This window comes from Pollicipes pollicipes, unplaced genomic scaffold (assembly GCF_011947565.3).
Source record: "Pollicipes pollicipes isolate AB1234 unplaced genomic scaffold, Ppol_2.1 Scaffold_3087;HRSCAF=3621_pilon_pilon_pilon, whole genome shotgun sequence".
NCBI lineage: Eukaryota > Metazoa > Arthropoda > Thecostraca > Pollicipedomorpha > Pollicipedidae > Pollicipes > Pollicipes pollicipes.
In genome coordinates this window covers 38,926,164-38,947,950 of record NW_023596225.1, presented here as the reverse complement: position 1 = coordinate 38,947,950, position 21,787 = coordinate 38,926,164, and the positions used below count along the sequence as shown (strand labels likewise).

The 21,787-nt window shown below is 53.6% G+C and overlaps 2 protein-coding genes across 2 annotated transcripts; both read left to right on the top strand.

The window, feature by feature from the left end:
• Window positions 1-5,156: 5,156 nt before the first annotated feature.
• On the top strand, window positions 5,157-7,731 carry LOC119089610 (carbohydrate sulfotransferase 11). The gene is made up of 4 exons (XM_037212387.1): window positions 5,157-5,192; window positions 5,694-5,842; window positions 6,393-6,564; window positions 6,840-7,731. Exons 2-4 carry the CDS (start codon window positions 5,712-5,714, stop codon window positions 7,479-7,481), a joined length of 945 nt encoding a protein of 314 aa, XP_037068282.1. The 5' UTR covers window positions 5,157-5,192; window positions 5,694-5,711; the 3' UTR covers window positions 7,482-7,731.
• Window positions 7,732-10,844: 3,113 nt separating this feature from the next.
• On the top strand, window positions 10,845-19,287 carry LOC119089697 (dolichyl-diphosphooligosaccharide--protein glycosyltransferase subunit 1). The gene is made up of 10 exons (XM_037212511.1): window positions 10,845-11,199; window positions 12,531-12,641; window positions 13,483-13,731; window positions 14,252-14,461; window positions 14,669-14,861; window positions 15,259-15,401; window positions 15,570-15,785; window positions 16,570-16,713; window positions 17,449-17,579; window positions 18,319-19,287. Exons 1-10 carry the CDS (start codon window positions 10,969-10,971, stop codon window positions 18,473-18,475), a joined length of 1,785 nt encoding a protein of 594 aa, XP_037068406.1. The 5' UTR covers window positions 10,845-10,968; the 3' UTR covers window positions 18,476-19,287.
• Window positions 19,288-21,787: the final 2,500 nt, after the last annotated feature.

Below are 21,787 nucleotides of genomic sequence, written 5' to 3'. Positions count from 1 at the left end.
AACCCCAAGAACCAATGTGCGCCCTTCCCCCCTCCCCCCTTGAGCAATCCAGTGTGGCCGGGGCGGCACACAGAGGAGCCCCCGACAAGTGCGCAGGGCCCCATTCAAATAGCACGTGCCCAAGGCCCAATGTAAAGCGCTCCCGAACGATCGAATGTGCCCGAGCAGGTTATCAGAGAGGCCCAGAGCGTAGGGCCTCCCTTCAGAAAAGAAGTGCCCAAGACCCACTGTGGGAGGTTCCCAAACGACTGAGTGTGCCCAAGCAGGCCATCAGATGAGCCCCCGACAAGAGTGTAGTGCCCTAAGCAAGTGACAGAGAATTGGAAACCCCCTAGGCCAATGCAGAGGGCCCATGCGCACATCGCAAGTGCGTCGGTAGGTTAACCGGGACCTACGTAAAGGGTCCCTGAGCAACCGAGAATACCCCGGAAAGTTAAGATATGAAATACCGGCTACAGCTCACAGAGCCTTTCTAAGGAGTGAAAAGAATCCGTGGAAGGGATTGTGACTTCCAAGAGTGCCCCGGCACGCTAACAGGAAGCGCCTAACAACAGCGCAGGGCCTCCCGAGCAAATGCACAAAAAATGAAGGGCAACGTGGAATGCTCCTTAACGATCGAAATGATCCTGCGAGTGGGCATGTAGGTCCCCAGGAAACAGCGTGGGTCCCTCAACAGTACAAAGAGGCTTGACATTCCCAGTTCACAATTCTTCCGATTACTGAATAATTTTGTGACTTCTCATATACCATTTACTTTCGCTTCCAACTGTTCCTGACCGCCTGGAGGCCCAGAAATACCCAGCTTTGTTGCGTTTTTGTGTTAAAAAACTGCACCTGTTCAGCCGGCTATGGGCCCTCTCGAAACCAATGGGCTGCTTCGGGGCCCAAGGGGTGCATGGCCCGGTTGCCCCACCCCCTGGGTCCGCCCCCGCTCAAAGCCCCAATGTAAATAGCCCCCAAACAATGGAGTGCACCCCAGCAGCTTATCAGAAGAGGCCCGACAAGAGCGTTAGGCCCTCCATTCAAGTAGGAAATACCCAAAACCCTGTGCAGAGGGCCCCCGAAAGATGGAGTGTACCCGAGCAGATTATCAGACGGCCCCTGACAGGAGTGCAGGGCCCTAAATTCAAACACCAAGACCTAATGTGCAGCCCTCCCCCCCCCCCCCCCCACGAACAATCCAGTGTGGCCGAACAATGAGGCGAGCGAGGGGAGGGGGGAATAGGACATGCCCGAAGCCCGATGTAAAGGCAAGTGCGTAGGACATGTAAATAAAACGTACCTAAGACCTCTTGTGGAGGGCCCCAAAAAGATCCAGTGTATCCGAGTAGGCTATCAGATGGGCCCGACAAGAGCACAGGGCCCTACCTCAAAATAACCAATGTGCAGGACCTCTAGGCAACCCAGTGTGCCTGAACAGGTAAACAGATGGGCCCCCGACAAGAGCGTAGGGCCCTAAACATAGAATTGTAAACACCCTAGACCAACGCAGGGGGCCCATAAACATATCGCGAGTGTGTCGGTAGGTGAACCGAAACCAACGAAAAAAGCCCCCGAGCAACCGAGAATATCCCGGCAGGTTAACATATGGGTCCCCGGCTATATCCCACAGAGCCTTTCTGGCGAATAGAAAGCATCCGTGGACGGCCCCTTATTGACAAGACCGCCCCGGAAGCAGGAAAAGCACAGCAACAGTGCAGGGCCCTCCGAGCAAACGCAAAGAAGTCAAGGCAATGTGAAAGGCCACTTAACGATCGGAACGAACCTGTCAGGGAACATATAGGTCCCCCAGAAACAGCATAGAAACCCTGGACAGCATAATAATACTTAAAATTTCCAATTAACAATGTTTCAATCATTGCAGATTTTTCTCTCTCTTCTCGTTGGCCCTTTAAATCCAGATACGTCCAATTTTGTTGCGTTTTGCGTTTAAAAAAACTGCATCTTTCTATCGACTATGGGCTCCTTCAGAGAGTATCTACCCCTTCGGGTCCAAGGTTGTCAATGCACGGGACATGGCCCCGTGGCCACCCCCTCTCGATCCGCCCCTGCTCAGGCTACCATTGTCACTTAAGACAATCGATAAACCGTTTTGGGGTATTGCAGCCGAATCAAAACCCAGACACCGCTCGACCATTGTCCTCAAAAGATTAACAGTAGATAGAGAAACATCGGTTTATCAGGTGCATGGAAACTGATCACCTCAGGTTATCATCTTCGCCTTTGAAGATAATTTGAGCCACAATGGGATTATGCAGCCAAACCCAAACTCGGAAGCCACTCGACCAATGTCCTCAAAGTTTTCATCAACAGATAGAGGAGCCAACGACTTAATCAGCCCTGCCAAAGCTGGTGGTCTTGAGTCACCATCTTCACTTCCAAAAACTGTGTATCCAATTTCAGATGCTGTGGCGAAATCTGAACCCATAACCCACTCGAACCGCTCGAACATAACCCGCTCGAATGAACTCCTCCAACACTTAAATAGCACATACAGGCAGAACACCGGCGATTTCATTATCCGTTCCGAAATGGGACCACCATCTTCACCCTCCCAAGCCGCGAAAACGATTTTGAGGCATTGTAGCCAAATCCAAACTCGGAAAGCGCTGGGCTGATCACTTTGAAACCTTTACCAACAGATGGAGCACTAACACGCGCACGAGAACCCGCCCTTCTGATGGGGTTTAAGTGGTTGCACGAACAGCTTTCGTGTTTGAAATTGAGTGCAACGCCCAAAATTGAGCCATGCCCTTTTTTAAAGACGGGGATTCTGGCGTGGGGTTTTATCATCATGATCATCACTGTTCTAAAGGGTTGATGAAATCGTTGATGATATATATATATATATATATATATATATATATATATATATATATATATATACGTTTGTGTGTGTGTGTTTTTGTAAAAACAAATTGACAATTTCTTTTGAGCTTTGCTCGGCCGACTTCCTCAGAACTCAAATATACCTTATTTCTGTTTTGTTCTTCATTTAATACGTTTTTTGCTGCACTTAATACAAACTACCATTACCTAATTGGATCCCCTTGGGATATGTGCGACGTGCAAAATGTTTCAGACAGGAGTTGGAGGAAATATGTGGCCCTTTGGTATCTGCCATTAATGTTGTCAGTCCATTCTATTTAAGCCTGCCGTGTAAAACGAGTGCAGCAATGAGCTACGCAGCTCTTGGCAAAGGCATTAGAACAAGGTGTCGTGTGCTGCACACAGTACGCCACACAATCATGTACCAGAGCATGTCCAATTGCGAATTTGCTGTGTATGACCCACGAGCGTATGCTAATTTAAACCAAGCGCCTGATTGCGCCTCAGCAGAATTTCATCTTTGTAATCCATGTCGATCCCGATCTATAAATGACTTCCAAATGCTAAGCTTTTATAAGCGTTGTTTCTCGACGCCAGGGCGGCACAAGTTGGCGACTAACCCGTTCGCCCGCTGTATGACAACAGGAACTGCCGCGGCGCACGGCCCGGACCGTACCGCCCGGTGCCACCGGCCGGCGGAGGCGCGCTGACCGGGGGGTCAGGGTCCTCTCAAGGTGAGCGGGCGGCGCAGGCCGGTGTATCGTGTCGGCAGGTGACGCGGCGGCGGCGGCGGTGCAGCTCCAGATAGCGCTCGACGGCAAACACGCGGCTATCGCGAGGCGCGGTCAGCCCTACGCAACGGCGTGGCGGCGTGACGGGCTGACGGCGTGACGCGCCGCAGCACGCGACTCCTCCCACGCCGACTCCCGAACCGCCCGTCAGGTGAGTCCTGGTTCCGATGTCAGGTGAGTCCTGATCTCACTGTCAAGTGAGTCCTCATCTCTCAGTCAGTGTGCTCTGTGCTCGCTGTCGGCTCAGTCCCCGTCCCGCTGCCGGCAAGTCGGGCGTCAGCCGGCACTGGGCCCGCTGCTGGGCAAGTTATGGGTCAGTTGTCAGTGAGTCCTGGGACCGCTGCCGGGTGAGCCCTGGGACCCCTGTCCGGTGAGTCCTGGGACCCCTGTCCGGCGAACCCTGGGACCGCTTGGGATCGCTGCCGGGTGAGTCCTGGGACCCTTGTCCGGTGAGCCCTGGGACCGCTGTCGGTCGAGCCCTGGGACCACAACCGAGTGGTCCCTGGAACCGCTGCGGTGATAGTTTTGGGGTTCTCCACCCGACGAGTCCCGAATCCTCTGTGACGTGGGCCTCGAGCCCGCCGTTTAATCAGCTCCAGACCCACTGTCATAAGCAACATGAGACATATATAGGACGTGTGATAGGCCTGTTGGCACGCCAGTCCAGGTCGAGCGAGTCAGGCGGAGGTCGGGTGCAGGCGACTGGTGGCATTTACGCCGTCGAATAGAATCTGAAGAAGTAATCAGTCCAGCGTCTCCGGGGCGCTGCGTCCTGGCATATTGGAATGAAAGGTGTTGTCCTGACATATCAAAAGGTGCAGGCTGCAGTAATTCGGGCATATGCATTGGGCGAAACAAAATAATCTTCGCAAGTGATTTGTGAAATTTCCAAAACGTGTTGAATATCAGAATAAGGCGCATACGTTAGCAGATAGAAAATGACTGAATGCGTCATTCGCATATGCGTTCTCAGCATTCTTCTCATGCTTTCTCTATACGATCGTTCTCCAATCGTTCTTGGTAAAATGCAAGGAAATATTGCAAAGTCGCATGCCTTTGCGCTCTTTGCCGCCGCCAACTTGATATGACCTCTGACCCGTTCCAGCTAAGGCCAGCGCCGCCGGCTTAATGTGACCTCTAACCCGTTCCAGACGAGGCCGCCGCCGCCGGCTTAATGTGACCCCTAACCCACTCCAGATGAGGCCACCGCTGCCGGCTTGATATGACCTCTAACCCGTTCCAGACGAGGCCGCCACCGCCGGCTTAATGTGACCTCTGCCCCGTTCCAGACGAGGCCGCCGCCGCCGACTTAATGTGACCTCTGCCCTGTTCCAGCTGAGGCTGCCACCGGGCAGTCGGCGGTGCGCCGCCGCGGACACCAGCAGTATGTTGTGCCGTCGGTACCGTCGCGACGGTCGACGGCTGCTCTACCTGGCGCTGGTCGGCTGCCTGACCTGGACGGCGCTGCTCGCGCTGGACCTGGTGCCGGCCGGCCCGCTCCGCGCCCGGCTGGTGCGCGCCGCCGCCGCGCCCGTCCCCACCGTCGCAGCGCCGCCCTTCAGCTGGGATGAGGTGGGAACTGCGTACGGTTTGTCACGGCAGATCTGCTTATTGGCTGCAGTATCTCGCCGAGCGGACCAATGGATGTGTGCTTGAGGAAAGATTTCGTTTGGAAATGGATGAGGCGGGAACTGCGGATGTAACATATCCGGGCAATGACGGAATCAGTGTCGACAGAGTCTAACCTCGCGCCAGTCACGTGAATTGCTTTCAGGATTGTTTGACAGTAACCTGGCACTAAATCCGAGTATGACCTCAATGCAAATCGTAACCAAAGTACTTCAGCTACAGCTCCATTGCGCAAATATACGGCCGTAAGTGCTTGTTTGACTAGATATGGCTGCATATATGTGGTCTCGCCGTGGAACCAAATCCATTCTACGCCAACGAATCATCGACCCACCAGCTACACGGGAACAGTCGTCCATCGTCCGCGCTGTTCAGAAGCGCCGCGCCTGGCGGGCACCCGTGGCGGCGTCGCCCTGACCCGGCGCCCCCGCCGGCTGCCGACAGAAGGCGGTGGACGCCCGGATGAAGGCCAGGACCGAGCACCTGGCACAGGTGTGTCAGTCCCACCGACTCGGGCTCTGGGAGCAGCCCGGGGTGTATCCGGACATCACGTACCCGCCGTCGCCGCAGTACTCGGTGTTTTACTTCAACAGGTGAGGGGCGGCAAGCTCTTACATGAGGTGACATGGTTTGCGGAGATCCGGAAGCTGCCCCCCATGAAGGCTGAAGTCTGATAGTAACTGGCATATTCTCCTCAAATGCGAATGTTCGGTCCAGATGTGAAAAGGCCTTCGCATGTGCTTTTATCTCGGTGCTAAGCACATTGCAATGCTCAGTCTATTCATTACGAGTCAGGTCAATTTCACATCCTCCTCTACACTGGTTATTGACATGCTCTGTGTCCAACTTATACGTAGTCACTTTTGAGAATGAAGTCTTAATATTGGACAAGTTTTGCTCGTCTCAATATCATTAGGTAAAGCTAGCTAATTCAAGACCTCATCCGCATGTCGTTGTGCTATTGAACGCAGCAACATCGGGCACCTTTGACGGATCATTCGACCATTCACATTCTACCCCCCCCCCCCCCCCCATTTCATTGTACCATAAGTTATGATCCATTTCCCACGCGGACGAGTGCCAACTCATTCGTACTCTGACTTGACGGGAGCTAACCCACTCTTCCTCCTTTTTGTGTTTCAGAAAGTACAAGCTAGGATATTGTCCACTGTACAAATCTGGGACAACGTCTTGGCTATACAACTTTGCCATTCTCGGAGGCTACACAGAAGCACAAATATCACGCAGCACGAAGCAGATCAGCGACATAAGTCGTTCTGTGACGCCAGAGCTGGAGTTTGACGGCGCCAGACAGGTGAGACTCGTTTGAAGGTGGCAGATTGTCAGTACCAATCTCGTAAATTCAGCTCTTGGCGTTTGCGTTCACCTACGCATAATCCGGTTTTCCATCACATTTGCCTGGATGTGCAGAGGCTGAAACACTCGTACGGTGTATACGGTAACAGCGTAGATAATCCACCAACTGAAGCACGCTCCACACATGCGAGCGGGGCGGAGGGTGCCAGTCCGGCCCCCTCATCAGCCCCAGTTCCCGCCGGCCAGAGGGTGACGGTGCCGACCTTCCCGCAGGCGCTAAACGACTCGTACCTGTTCCTGGTGGTACGGCACCCGTTCGAGCGCATACTCTCCGCCTACCGCGACAAGCTCGAGAACATTCGTGTCGGGCTCGAGCATGGCACAGAGCACTTCTACCAGAAGTACGGTCGGCGCATCGTGGAGAAGTACCGCCACGGCGCCGTCGCCCCGCGCGCCAAGCACTGGGACACGTTCGGCGTGCTCAAGGAGGTCGTCAAGCGCGTAGCCTTCAGGTCGGGAGACGGCGACGATGAAAGCGTGCCTCCGTTGGGGATCGAACCCACGTTTGCGGAGTTCGTGCAGTATCTGATCGATACGGACTTGGCGAACTACAGTGATGACCACTGGATCCCCTACTACCTGTACTGCACGCCGTGTAGCGTGCGGTACCACGCGGTGGCCAAGTTCGAGACGCTGCGAGAGGATCAGGAGTACGTGCTGAAGCGGGGTGCTGTCGACCACTTGATTCATGCCAAGTGGCGTCACATGACGAAGGGAAAGCCGACCAAAGCGGTGGCCGAATCGTACTTCTCGACCATCACCAGGGACCAGGTGGAGAAACTGTACGCGAAGTACGAGTTTGACTTCGAGTTGTTTCAGTATTCACCCGAAGAATATTTCCGGATGACTATGTAAACGCTAATTCGTGCCATTTTTTTATACCGGAAGCGATTGCCGTTTAAGGGAGACATGTACGTAGGATTGAACACTTGTGTACCCTGACCATAGTAAAGCTGTCGGTAATTCCACCGTCTTCCGTGTGGCTGATCAGGATATCGATTATGCCTTGGAATCGAGCGATACCCACCATGGTGCAATGCTGGCGGACATATTGTGCTGAGGACATCTTTCACAATGCATATAAACAATTGTGTCTGCCATAGCATTGACGGGGCTACTGGATTTACTCTTCATTCGCGGAATGCCGCTTTATAAGCGCTAATGTAGACAGGAAAAAACAAATTATGATGAAGAGCAGCCGGGCAATGCAAGCAACATAGAATCATATTTCACGCCAATGGAAACGCCAGAAAAGGAATACTTAGAGATGTATTGGCGCGCACACAGACACATTCAGCTTCAGCTCAAGTATGAAGCACCTGGCTGCAGCCCTCACCGGACTCCCTCTGAAAATCGTCGCTTTAGCCATCATCATACTCCTGGAGCTCCCCGCTCCGTCAAAGAATATGCATGTGTCTTTACTTGACCTCAGCTGGAGCATCCGCACAGCTATTCAGGAACAACACAGTAATACTCAGTTCATGTCATGTATTCAACACAGATCATTCAGCTTCCATGACGCTCGGAGCAGTGACATCCGTTATTAAGATTCATCCACGCAGTAGCTTTTAGAAATCCAGTCAAGAGTACACACAAAAATATACAGCAGCACAATGCAGCGGAAGACGTGACCGGTGAACCATTCCTCGACTCCATGCCAGCCTACCGATTCCGGCGCAGGTATAGTATGCACTGAGCGCCGCTCCGCCGTCACCAGCCTGCAAAGCCGACAGCACTTAGGACAAGGTAATCCGACACTGGGCGGCTTTTCCTCAGACGGATCGACGGCGAAGGATGTGTGAGAAGACGTCGGCTTGGACATGGAGTGCTATGCCGTCAGGTGTGAAGTGGTGGCGAATTTTAAAGAGAGACGATAGGATGACATCGTACCACCAGGCCGCCATGGCACCGGACACTTGGCTCTTTTGGCTTTTTAGGGATGCCAGTTTGTGCCTCCGACAGTAAAATATGTCTTGCTGGAGTTCATTTTAGACCGTTGGCCTGGAGCCAATTTTAGAAATTTTCGCGGACTCCTCGACTCGCATCTCGAGATCGGACAGGTCGAGGACAGCGGATGGGCAACCGTCCCGGATCTGGGTGTCGACGGCTCAGGACATGACGCGGTCGTGAGCAAGGAAGGGCCGGTCGTTGATGACAATGAGGAAAAAGATTGGTCCGACGATGGATCCCTGGGATCTCATGGGTCAGAGGACGGATAAAAAAGCCACCGCCCACCGTCCGTTAACGATCGCGCGGGTGTAGTTGCCAAACCATGCAAACTGCGCACCGTCCTTCTCATGCTTGTCCGGAACACCACTGTCGACGCTGTCAAACGCGCTACTAAAGTCTAGCATCAGTGCAACCCTACCCATGCAACTTCATCCTCATCGATGTTCTTCGAATTCCAGTTGATAACCTTAAGCATAGTGTCCTCGGTGAAATGACAGGATCACCTGAGCTCATATGCTAGGGTATGAAAAAGCAGCCAACCAAAATCCAGGCCAAGTCTCTAAACGACACCTAAGGCTTGCGCCAAGCCCGAGACCTCAAACCATGTCGTGGTCAATATGTGAAGCATTGACAAAGTTGGGGTAGCACCACACTGGTAGTCGGAGTAGCGAAGTTTCCCGCGGAGCGCACCGCACCCGCCGCTGGCACCTCGGCAGCGGTCGGCACGACGCTTGTCCCTGCATGGCCACATCGCACGGCTCAACTCCCGGAGGCGCTCAGAGGCGTACAATACAGCGGCTCCCGCGATCGGGAGATGCTGCGATGGACTCACACACATTGGTGTGCCGCAGCGCCGGCGAAGACCTTCCTGACTGGGTAAGCCCTGAGGGGCCACCGGATGCTGGTGGCCAGAGGACTGGCGACGGACGCTCAGTCTGCGGGCGAGTCCTCGGGCGATGCTCGTATGGTGATAGACAGGTTTTTTCTACGCCGTTACCCAAGAGCAGGTAACCAGGAGTGCCCCTCCCTCAATCCCAGCGACGTAGTAAACCGTACGTTAACACCAGAAAACATAAAATCAAGTCGCGGCACTCCCAGCTGGGAAGATGAAACAGACGTAAAGAAGCAGGCGAAGAGGTGGTGCAGACCCGAAGGAATTGTGTTATGTAATAGGCAGGAAAAAATCATAGATGAGAAGGCTTAAAGAAGTCATTAGCCAGTCACCTAATGACAGCCCGCTATAACCGCCCAATAAGCTACAATCACTCAATTCACCGTGTTAGTAAGGGTTATACAGTCACACAAGTCGGAGGGGGCAATTACCTGGTCATTTTCGTGATGGGTTTTGAGCTGGATGTCCAGGGAGTCCACACAGCTAAGCAGAGCTTGTTGCTGGGAGAACTCCCGGAGCCAGCGCCATGAATTTGGATATATGTGCATCAATGTAACTTTATCAGAAACTCATTATGGAACATGAAGGAGATCAAATATGAAGTGCGTTGGGTATGTGCAGCGCAAAGGATTGCAATGTCTTCAAATATGTTGGTTACGTTAATACGTATTTACGAAATGCTTGCGGATGATGTTCTTAACGATGGTTGGGTGGGGAGACGACGACAGACTCCGGTGGGACGCTCCTCTGCGGAGTGCGTGTTATGCTCCCGCGAGCACAAGTCCTGCGTGAATGGCTCATTACGAGGAGAGGTGCAGTAGCGCGTTCTGCAACTGCTGAGCCTGCCGACGTGAGTGGCCCGAAACAAGACTGTTAAGCTTCTTGCCTGCGCTTTTGAGCTGGAGCCACTTCATGTCACGGACCCTCTCATTAAAATACAAACAGACACACCTGTCATGTTACGCTACCGCTTCTTTGACAGTGATGACACCCATCAACTAGATGGGGGATGGGGATGGGGGGCAGGCGCCAGGCACACAGCCAGCGGGTGGATTTGGCAGCTGAAATATTTCTACTGGAAACATCTACTAGGCTGCGCAGGCGTCGTGTGCAGCGCGAATGGGATGCAAATACCGTATTTTTGCATTTTTTATCAGGTTTAGATAAACAGAAAATTGCATCCAGAAGCAAATGTTTCCTACATATCAAGTTTTGGCGTTGAATGAGCATCTGAGCCTGACTCTGGCTGTATCGCGATGCGATAAATATCCTAGTTTGCACCGTCGTCATCCTCTACTCTTTTACCAGACTGCTACAAATACGACGCGCCTGAACCAACCGGTTGCCGCCTGCCGCAATGCTGGTGTCCCCTTCGGTGTCCGCCGGCGCTGTCGGTCCCGGGGCCACGTAGCGTGTGTGCAAGTTCCGGCGTTTTTTGGTGCCGGTTACGGTGGCCGGTGGTGCGCTTTCTGTAGCGGAGTAATAATAGGATATCTCAAAATGTTTCACGTAGTGAAAGCGTTAATGTTGGTTTTCATATCGTGTAGCGTATCATTGTGTAGCGGCAACGTCGATGTGAAGAAGGTTGAACGGACAATTGATTTGTCGTCCCAGCTTATCAAGGTTAATGCCATCTTAACCATCGAAAACAAGGACGCGAAACCCTTATCATCATTTCTGGTTGCATCAGACCCTGACTCAAAGGGATCGCTAGCCTACATCAATGCCAAGGTGAGAAATGTCATGTTAAGCCAGCAGCAGTTTTTGGATTGGCTATTGGGAGTTACCATTGAAGAGTTGCCATAGGAATATTTGGCCTGATTTCCCTGTCAAACAGCATTAAGTAGTGTTTTGAGAAAATGTCACATGGTGAGCAGGTCAACAAGATCATGTAGAAAGTCATGATTTTGGCAATATATTTTGTCAAGAAGCTAAGTGTGTTGGAATCTCAATTATGACTGCATAAGTGTTCATCAGTTCTCATATCAATTATGACTTTAAAAACTAAAATGGTATTTGAATATGGAATTTATATTTAGGTTAAGCAACAAATCATATATACACATATTATGCATCATATATATCATATGTCGTGCACATAAGTGTCAGCCTGCATTGGTCTACTATTTTATGCATGGTACGCAATAATGGCATGGATCAGCAGCAAGGGCATAGCAAGAATATAAGTTTTTTGACTTAGTAACTTAAGCTAAAGTAACCTCATAACATGTTTTCTAGATGATTGCTTTTTGTTAGTGGGTCCAATCCAGTATGCAAAAATTCATCCATGGCACCAGATTCCTACCACGCATGAGTGTGCTAAACAGTTGGCACGTGTGTGCCAAACTCAGGCAAGACTAAATTTTGCTGGACTTTTTAATTATTCTGAATAAAAGCATTTTTTGTGTATGTGTCCATGGAAGTTTCTTTGTATCATGGTTCATAGTAACTTGGTCCCCTGTGTTAAATTGGTGGTGAATGTAACCAACTTGAGCACTCTGATTTACAACACACATGAGCTGGCACTATTGTAGCAATTTTGCCAGCAATGTTAATGTGCCTCATCTGAGCGAGACATGAAAATGGTACCTTTTGATGACAATACAGAAGTAAAATAGATGTCTGATCATTTATGTACTATGCAAGGCAATCAATCAAAATCACCATGTGTTGATGATTTCATTATTAGGGGCTCTTGTAAGTGCCATAAAAATAACTGGATTAATACAGTCTCATGACACTAGGTTTATATTGTTCCAAGTACTCCCATCACTCGAATTTTCTTGTATTATCCATATCCATGGAAGTCCCTGTCTGTGACCTTATGGATCAACAAAGTGATGTCTGTGCAACCAAGGCATTTTATCATGCTTTTTCAATTAACTCTGTCTTGCTTTACCCAACAGATCATACTGTACAGTCATTTTGGTACCTTTCATTTTTCAACCCTTTCTGTCTACTTTACTTTTGTACTAGCTACCTGTTTATTTAAAAGGAATTAATTGATCCATGATAATTGTTTTTGGGTAATATTATGGCCATGTGCATGTGTTTGTTCACAGGTGGGCCAGGAGTCCCTCAGCATGGCACCAACAGCTGTGTCCAGCCAGCCTTCTGTGAAGCATTATTCAGTGAAGCTACTCAAGCCACTGGCTCAGGGACAGACTGTCAAGGTAACCACACACTTGTGAGCATATAAAAGATATGTATGCACACAGTGACTCAAAGCACTGAAATTGCGTGAGTTGCAGTGTGATTAGTTATAAAACCCTGCCCGAGAAAGCATGTGATGGGAGGAGGTACCCTGTGCCCCCATAAGTGTGAGTGGTGTTTGTGTTTGCTGAAGGCAGCCAACCAAAAAGAGGGTATTGTTATGTTTTTGCTGCTAGCCCTGCCTGAGGTCAGAAAAGTGGTGTAGTTCACATGTGTGTGTTGACCTTACCATGATGTCGTAATGAATTCCTGCCAAGGGTTGTAAATGTGGACTCCTGAGAGCACCATAGGATGGCAGATAACCAGTGTGGTAGTTTTCATGAAGACTGTTCCATGGATACAGGTTCGTTTGTCACTGCACGCTAATCTGAGATAGCTGCCACCAATTGGTAGTGAGTCTTGTTGCATACAAACCTGCATGCAAAGTGATAAATGTAATTAATGCAATGTGCTCTCTTACTCTCTTGCTCTCTTGCTCTCACTCTCCAAGATGAAACAGGTATTTTTTCATTATGGAGCAAATTCAAAATTTTCACCCTGGTATATGGGGAAGGTTGAACTGGTGAGAGACCCTTGTCTGTGGGCACTTACCTTGCCTGAACTGAAGAAAGGAACAGTGACATGATGCCTATGATGGAAGTGAGGGCAGATGTGAGTTTTTCTTGTTAGTTCGAGCTCCCGCGACGGCGCCGGCCGTTGTGTGGCCTAGCTTGTGGAAGCACTGTGTCGGTTTGGGGTGAGGGTGGGATGGGGGGAGGAGAGGAGTGGGTCCGGCTGTGACGGTGCGCCGCCGTACCGCAGGTGGAGGTGGAGAAGGTGTTCACGCACGGACTGGAGCCGTACCCGGCCGAGATCAGTCAGGCCGACAAGCAGCTAGTGCGCTACATCGGCAACCACTACATCTTCTCGCCGTACCCGGTGCAGCAGCAGACGACCAAGGTGCTGCTGGCCTCCAGCAGCGTGGAGAGCTACACCAAGCTGAAGCCGAGCCAGCTGACGGACACCACCATCACGCTCGGCCCTTACGACAACATGGCGCCCTACTCCAGGGTCAGTGGTGGCGCTTGTGGCGGTTCAGGCTGGCACGTGCTACAGGCGCCCACCTGAGTCACGGTCCAGGGGAGAGGAGTGCGCCTCCCAATCATACTGCTGTCCCTAAGCTCAGTTTAGTCAGTGCACTGCACTTGCAATCGATTGGTGGGCAAGTTGGGCAAGTTTGGTCACGATGTGCGTAAAAAATTGTGCAAGGATAATCCACTACGCGTTAACTACAACGCACAGGAGCTTTAAGTAGCGGGTCTACGCTCCGCTGTCTGCGCTTGTGGGCACAGGTTTTGAGCTTGAAGAGGCGTGCTGGATGGCGTGGCAGGGTGCGGGCGGACTCTGGGCTGTGTCGCGCACGGGACGCCGTGCACGTGGGTCGCGGTTCACGTGGTGGTTCGACCGCAGCGGGGTGGACGCCGCTCTGGCTGTGATGTGCCGGGCGCTGCCGCCGGCCGTCGTGCGTGCACGTGGTCCGCTCGCACCGGACGGCGGCCGGGTCCCGCTGACGCCGGCGCCGCGCCCGCAGAGCGAGCTGGTGATCCACTCGGAGAACAACTCGCCGTTCCTGGCCGTGACACGACTGTCGCGCCACGTCGAGGTATCGCACTGGGGCGCCATCTCAGTGGAGGAGACGGTCGACGTGCGCCACGTGGGCGCCCGGCTGCGCGGCTCCTTCTCGCGCTTCGACTACCAGCGCGAGCACAACAGCGGCGCCTCCAGCGTGCAGCAGTTCAAGGTTAGTGCCGGCGGTCCAGATGCCACCTGCATCCTGATGCCGTGACATACACAAATAGCCATGGCCGAAATCCACATGAAAACACAGAAAAGCAGGACTTGCAGTGCTGCGGCCGCCGCTGTCGCCGCTGCCGATGTTTTTCTCGGTTTTAACCCGGCGGACCGGGTGTGGCCGGTGTTGTGACGGAGCTTTTGGCGCCTCCGACAGACGTCGCTACCGGCGGCCGCCACCGGCGTCTACTACCGGGACGAGATCGGCAACATTTCGACGTCGCGCATGCGCGAACAGCCGGACGAGGTGGAGCTGGAGCTGCGGCCGCGCTTCCCGCTGTTTGGCGGCTGGCGCACCCACTACGTGATCGGCTACACAGTGCCCATCTACGAGTATCTCTTCAGGAGTGGTGAGGACCTGCTGGGCAGCGGCGAGAAAGGGAAAGAGCTAGAGGGAGAGCCAGCGAGACATTATATCGTTTAGTGTAAATGAGCATCATCGTGTGTGCGGCGTATTGGGCAGTAGGAAACTGTGTGGTCTTCATTGGGTTTCATTCGGGACGTCATCAGCCTCACATTAGCTGTATTCCTGCCTGTTCTCAGATAAAGTTACACACGTTGCTGGAGGTTGACTGCTGGGTTTGCTTAATTCGTCATCTGGCATGGTCAGGTGCGCGGGTTCGGGGTGGATTCGCCGCTGGATTCTGCTGTACCTTGAGCTTGATCGCATTGTGTGTCATCCCAGGTCCAGGCTGTTTGCGTGCCTATACGCGGCCCGGCGTTAACAACACGCTCTGGTCTCCTCAGGCGAAAACTTCGTGCTGAACATGCGCCTGCTGGACCACGTGTTCGACGACATGGTGGTGGACGAGCTGACTGTGTCGGTCGTGCTGCCGGAGGGCGCCACCGACATCGAGCTCGAGACGCCCTACCCGGTGAAGCGGCAGTCGGTGAGTACCGCCGGCTGTGGGGTCGGCGGGCGGGGGGGGGGGGGGGGGGCCTCGTGTGCCGCTCCGTGCAGCCTCCACCCCGCGGGGCCGCGTGGGTGCGTGTGCCGGTGTCGGTGCGGCAATGCGCGGACCGTGCCGTGACGCGGCGGCGCCTGACCCGGTCGGCAGGACTCGGTGCTGCTCACGTACCTGGACGTCACCGGCCGACCTGTCATCACCGTCACCAAGACCAACCTGGTGGAGAACCACATCCAGGAGTTCCGGCTCGGCTACCGCTTCCCGCTCTGGATGGCCGTGCGCGAGCCGCTGATGGTGGTGGCCGCCTTCCTGCTGCTCTTCCTGCTCGTCATCATCTACGTGCGGCTGGACTTCTCCATCAGCAAGGTACGTCGGGCGGCGGCGAGCCGGCTGCCGGCGGGATTACGGGCTGTGATAATACATAAGGCCGAAACGTTAGCTACGTGGTACATGAGGCCGGAACGTTAGGTACGTGGTACGTGAGGCCGGAACGTTAGGTACGTGGTACGTGAGGCCGGAACGTTGGGTACGTGGTACGTGAGGTCATAACGTTAGGTACGTGGTACGTGAGGTCGGAACGTTAGGTACTTGGAACGTGAGGCCAAAGCGTTAGGTACGTGGTACGTGAAGCCTAGGCGTTAGGTACGTGCTACGTAAGGCCTAAGCATTAGGTACGTGGTACGTAAGGCCGGAACGTTGGTTGCGTGGTGTGTGAGGCCGAAACGTTAGGCATGTGGTACGTAAGGCGGGAGCGTAATGCGTTTGGCCGAAAGTGTAGGTACGCAGCACGTGTTGCCAAAATCCAGCGCGCCCTGCTATTGCATGGCAGTTGTGCAGTAAGACGTGTTACTATGAGCCTAAAAAGGGATCAGGTATTAAGAGGCTAGTCAGTGAAGTTAAGTGTTCTTAATCCGGCGCAACAAAAGGTATCGTGTTTCTTAATATTTAAAAAATTAACTGCATCCATGGCTTTTATTGTATACTAAGTACACTAAGTTGCCGTTGATTATTGCAGAATCTGAAAGGTGCTTACGTCAAGACGTTAGCACCCTTCAGGTTCTGCAACACCTGCAACTGCTACAACAAGTGCTGCACCTAGGTATATGTACTATAAAAGGGGCTCGAAAAGATCGCAGCTCTGTTCCCACAGGAGGACGGCGCCGTGGTGCGTGAGAAGGTCGCCAGTCTCTGCGACAAGGTGCGCGCCCACCACGACACCCGCTGCGGCCTCTACCAGAGCATGGAAGACAGCGTCTCCAAGATCAAGTCGAGCAAGGACGTCAACGCCTTCCAGGTGCGAACGTCACGTCCTCGGCATGGTCGCCAATGCAGCCAACTGACGGACCCGTTGACGTGGTTCATAAAGAAGCTTGCTCAGTAGAGCCACGTCGTACTAGACTCATAGGTTGTTAGCTGGTGTGGCGATGCTGCAGGATTATCTCAGCTATGCAAGTTTCTGCGTTCTGAGATCGTCACTCCTCAGGCCGTGCGCACGCTGTCCAGCCGCTGGTGCCGTGCTGCGAGCGGCCGTGCCACCCGCTGTCATGCTGGGGTGACGCCGTGTGACGGTCTGCTGTGTCGCTTGTGGCTCTCCGGTGGCCGCTTGTGTGCCGCCGTCTGACAGCTTGCTGTGTGGATTGTGGCTTGACGGATGTCTGCGTGGTTTTTGACTCGATTTGACGGCCTGCTGTGTGGGTCGTGACCATCCGACAATCTGCTATGTGGGCTGTCTCCATCTGGCCGTCTGCTGTGTGGTTTGTGAACATCCGACAGTCTGCTGGGTGGGTTGTGACCGTCCGACAATCTGCTATGTGGGCTGCCTCCACCTGGCCGTCTGCTGTGTGGTTTGTGAACATCCGACAGTCTGCTGGGTGGGTTGTGACCGTCCGACAATCTGCTATGTGGGCTGCCTCCATCTGGCCGTCTGCTGTGTGGTTTGTGAACATCCGACAGTCTGCTGTGTGGGCTCTGGCCGTCTGACAGTCTGCCGCGTCGGACATCGCCGTCTAACTGCCTGCCGTGTCGCCAGGCGGCGGTAAAGTCGCTGACGGCCAGTCTGAAGTCCGAGAGCAACGCCATAGCCAGCCTGCAGGAGCAGGTGCGCTCCGAGGGCGCCGCCGAGACGGCCGAGCGTATCGCAGAGCTGCAGCGGCAGGACAAGTGAGTCGCCCGCCCGCACTCCTGAAGGACCACAGCAATATTAACTCCTTTCGTGAGGCTGAAAATTGTAGCATTAAACGGGGTAAATGTGCAGTTCCAGCTATCACGCCAGATGGCAGTACGCGTTGGCGCGTCCCAAACTCCCAATTACCCCTCCATCATCCGTACTAACGCTGAGCGGAGTTGTTCTGCGTGGAGAAGTAGTCGCTCCGCGGTGTTAAAGACACAGTTGCGTGACGAGATAGAGACTGTCTCCCAGAAATTGTTATATAGTGAGTGTAGTTGATTACAGAAAGGGAAGCTAGACAAATGCACCACTCTGAATAGTTCATACCGCGTGTTTAGGCTGCCGAAAATGTATCAATATGTTATGGGTTCACGTACTCGGGCATCATTAGTGACGCGTTCCTGTCCCAACTCAGCCGTTTTCATTTCTGACTAATCTATTTTTTAGCCATTTACCGCCGTAGGTAGTCATTTAGCTGTTATGGGCGCAAAATGACCACAGTAGTCGGCGCGCCCTAAAACTCCAATCAACAACAACAAATGCGCCACACACGTCCTCCTTTCAGCGAGCAGACGTATTCGCACTGGCGCAAACATTTCATCCTCGCTCGCGTCCCTCGCGGTGTACGACGGCGGGCCTCCTCCGTGGCATAGCCGCGACAGACGTCGCCGCCGGTGAGGGCGGTGCCAGTAGCGCCCGGTAGCCTGCTGACTCGGCCTACCCCCTGCCCAGGGCACTGCGGGAGCTACTGACCCAGCACGCGGCCGTGTCCGAACGCGTGGTGGCTGGCAAGCTGGGCAAGGCCCAGTTCGTGGAGCAGGAGGCGCAGCTCAACAAGAAGAAGGAGGAGACGGTGCAGAAGATCGAGGCGGTGGTGGCCTCCCTGTAGGCGGTGCGGCCTCTCGAGCCACCGCGGGCCGAGGACGGTGGCCTCGTGTTGGCGCGGGACGTGGGCGACCTCGGGTCAGCGCCGGAGGGGATGACGTTGGGTCGCCCAGCGACGAGGGCGGCGGAGCGCTGCACTCCGTCTGCTTGTGTGCGTGTCTGTTCGTCACGTTTGAGTAATTGGCCGTTTAATTTTCGTTATCGCCGTGGCGGCGGATCGCTTATATTCTGGGGTTTGTCAGGCACTTCTCGGGCGCTGGCGTGTCTTGTGATGTTTGGATAAGCGCCATGCGCACATGGGGCGTGTTTCTCGAGTCTGAAAGGGGAAACCGCTGACACTGGAGTGGGAGGGCAGTCATTATTGCCGCATTGGCGCTGCCGCGCACCATCACACCATCACCTGGCCTATCCATGCCTGCGCAATGGCGAACCCATCCTCCGGAGGTGCCGCCCGAGCCACACCAGTGCATCTGTGAGAGGCGCTCGGTTGCAGCTGCCCGCCACCAGTGTGCTCTGCTGTCACAAACGGGATGGCTGGTTGGCTGAGTGGGCCTGGGTTTCCCCACCCACCCGGCACCGCGGAGTCCAGGCCGCTACCGGCCGCCGGCGCCGCCCAGCGCCTGGCTGGCCCGCGGCTGCCGTGCGGCGCGAAGAGCTGCAGGACGGCGAGTGGTGCCGGCTGTCCGCCGGGGCTGAGCGGCGCAGGCGTGGTCTGACGGGTCCCGCGCGCTGCTCAGGCCGGGGCCGCCTACTCGGTCGCCGTCGGCGCGTGCTGGAGTGTGCTGTGCTTTTTAATACACATTCCCACGGCGTGAGCGTTGGGCTCTTTATTTTGTGGGATGTGCAGATGTCTCGTTTTACATATCTTAGGTTCCTTGTCTTTGCACGTCATCACGGGTCGTTTTATTGCTGGATTCGCAGTAAGATGGTCCGAAAGAACGTTAAATCCGGATGGCATTGACTTCCTACCGCGAGGACGAACGCGCCCGTTATTCGCCTCACATTGCTACGTTGGGGGTCAAATGGGCGCCCCTTGGGACGTTGCGTAGCGTAACGAATGACGGGGAGGGGGAGGGGGCAGCGTAGCCCGTGCGTGATCAGACGGACATAACATTGAAAATGGCCTAATGGGACGGCCCGTGACCAATCAAGGTCAACGCCCCCGTCCCACAGACAACTGTGGGACGGGGGCGCTGAATCCGATGTCCCACTCCCACGCACCCTCGGGGTTGAATCAAGGTCAAAGAACGGGGCGCTCTGCATCACTCATGACCTTACCAGCAAATTCATAGTTTAAGCTCTAGAACTCCCTTCGGCAGATAACCCAGCGTTGATCAAAACACTTCCTACGTCTCAAGATCGACCCTCTGAAGATAAAGTGAAGTCAAATTGCGAGATTTCACCCAAAAATCAACCATTGGTCGATTTCGGACTTCTCAGCGTCAGAAACAGTGGCGATGGGTCACATGCTCGGTTGAGGGGCAAGGAACTTATAAGGGTTTCACGAACGACATTGGCGCCATCTGACCGTGGTGGTCCTTCACACAAGCAAAATTAAAAGCATGTACGAAAATCTTAGCTCAGACTGCAACTTTCTGATTGATAACCGAAACATTTATTGCTCTCATTATCAGCCTCATCACGGCAGTCGCGAAGGGAATCCACTCCCCAGACAATGACGCTCGAACTCGGCAGCATTCGGCGAGAGAAACCTCAGCTACCTCCCTCGCGGCGTCTGTTTGAATCCTCACCTTTTCGAAGACTCGAGAGGGGCCAAAAGCGGCCCACCTCGCCATTTTGTCGCCCACGTCCACGCGCAGGAGCTTTATGAATCTTTCTCCAAGCTCATTTGTGAGACGCATGGCCAGAGGAGAACACATTCGTCATCATCAATTTTCAGCGTTTGTTCTTGGACAGGTCGCTTGAGCAGACACCAAAAAATCATCCCGACCCTTCAGACAATTAGGAGCCGTGACAGCCGGAACCAGGTGCTTGACATACGCGCTTAAGAGTACACACTCTTAGCAACTCAGGCATCGTGCCCTTTTACAGAGAGCGGATGGAATCTTACAGAGAATTGCAGCAAGTGAGCACTGGGATTTTGGTGGAGACTTAACATACATCCACGAATAAATGCTATTGGCAACCCGCATACCTTGTTCCAGATCCGTAATATTTTATGACAGCGTGGTCATCGTCGTGCAGTAGTTTTCGACATGCTCGTGACGTCAGTTCACCCCACGAGACTCAAAGTATGGCTGGCATCTACCACCCTGAGCGTAGCTAACGCATTGCACGGAGAGCGGCAGAGCGGAGCCGCTGCTGCTGTTGCTTCCGCCGTTACCGAGCCTCTCGGCGATCCCACTGTAGTCCGCCGCCCGCGGCGTGCCATACTCGTCTTCATCCGAGCTGAAGCTGCCGACGAGATCGACGTCCTGAACTCTTCAGAGACCCTGGCGAAGCTGCTCTCGTACGTGACGATGACCACGATCTCGCTGTTAATGCGAAATTTAGTCCTCGTTGATGCACGCCAACCATTCTGCAATTCCGTCATATATGTGAGTGCCACGAAAGCGTCGGAATGCCGACACACATAACTCCCTTTGGAGCGCGCTGGGGCCGATCCAGTGACATGCGATGCTCACCAAAGAGCGATGTCCGCATGCCCATCGGTCTGCCGTGGTGCAGACGTGGTCGATGTGTTCCAGCTTCTCCTTGATCGCCGACAGGATCTTATCGCGCCCCGTCTCGACGTCGCGCCCCAGTGGTCTCCTTGAGAGGCTTGAGACTTTCGGTCGAGTCCTTGGATCAGTGAGATAAGCCCCGGCTGCTCAACCGTGGTCAACGGATGCTTGCCTGCCTTAGCAAATGTTATAGTCATCTTATCGGCGGGCCATTTCTATGCCGTCGATTTTCTTCGTCTGCGCGGCGTTTGTTTGCGGTGCTTGGAGCTGTCTGCACCGCCGGTTTCATGGAGTCGTACCTCTTCAGATCGGCAACATGCTTCGCCTGAAAAGAAATGGACGAAATGTCCTCAAAGGAATAATAGGGCCGCCCTAATCTTGCACCGGTGCAGCATAACTTCCGCAAACTTTCCGTTTAATTAATGACAGTCATACGGTTCTAGATCAAGCTTTCAAAAGCAAATGATTTACTCACCGGGAACGTGCAAGCTCTAATCGCACCCAAGCAACATTTACAAGTTGCAACCTATGATGATTAGGACCAGAGCAGTCCATCGCTGCGTATTTATGCCTATAATAAAGTGGAACGAGGACTAATCAAGTGTTCGAGGTCCGACGCATTCGGTGGCGAG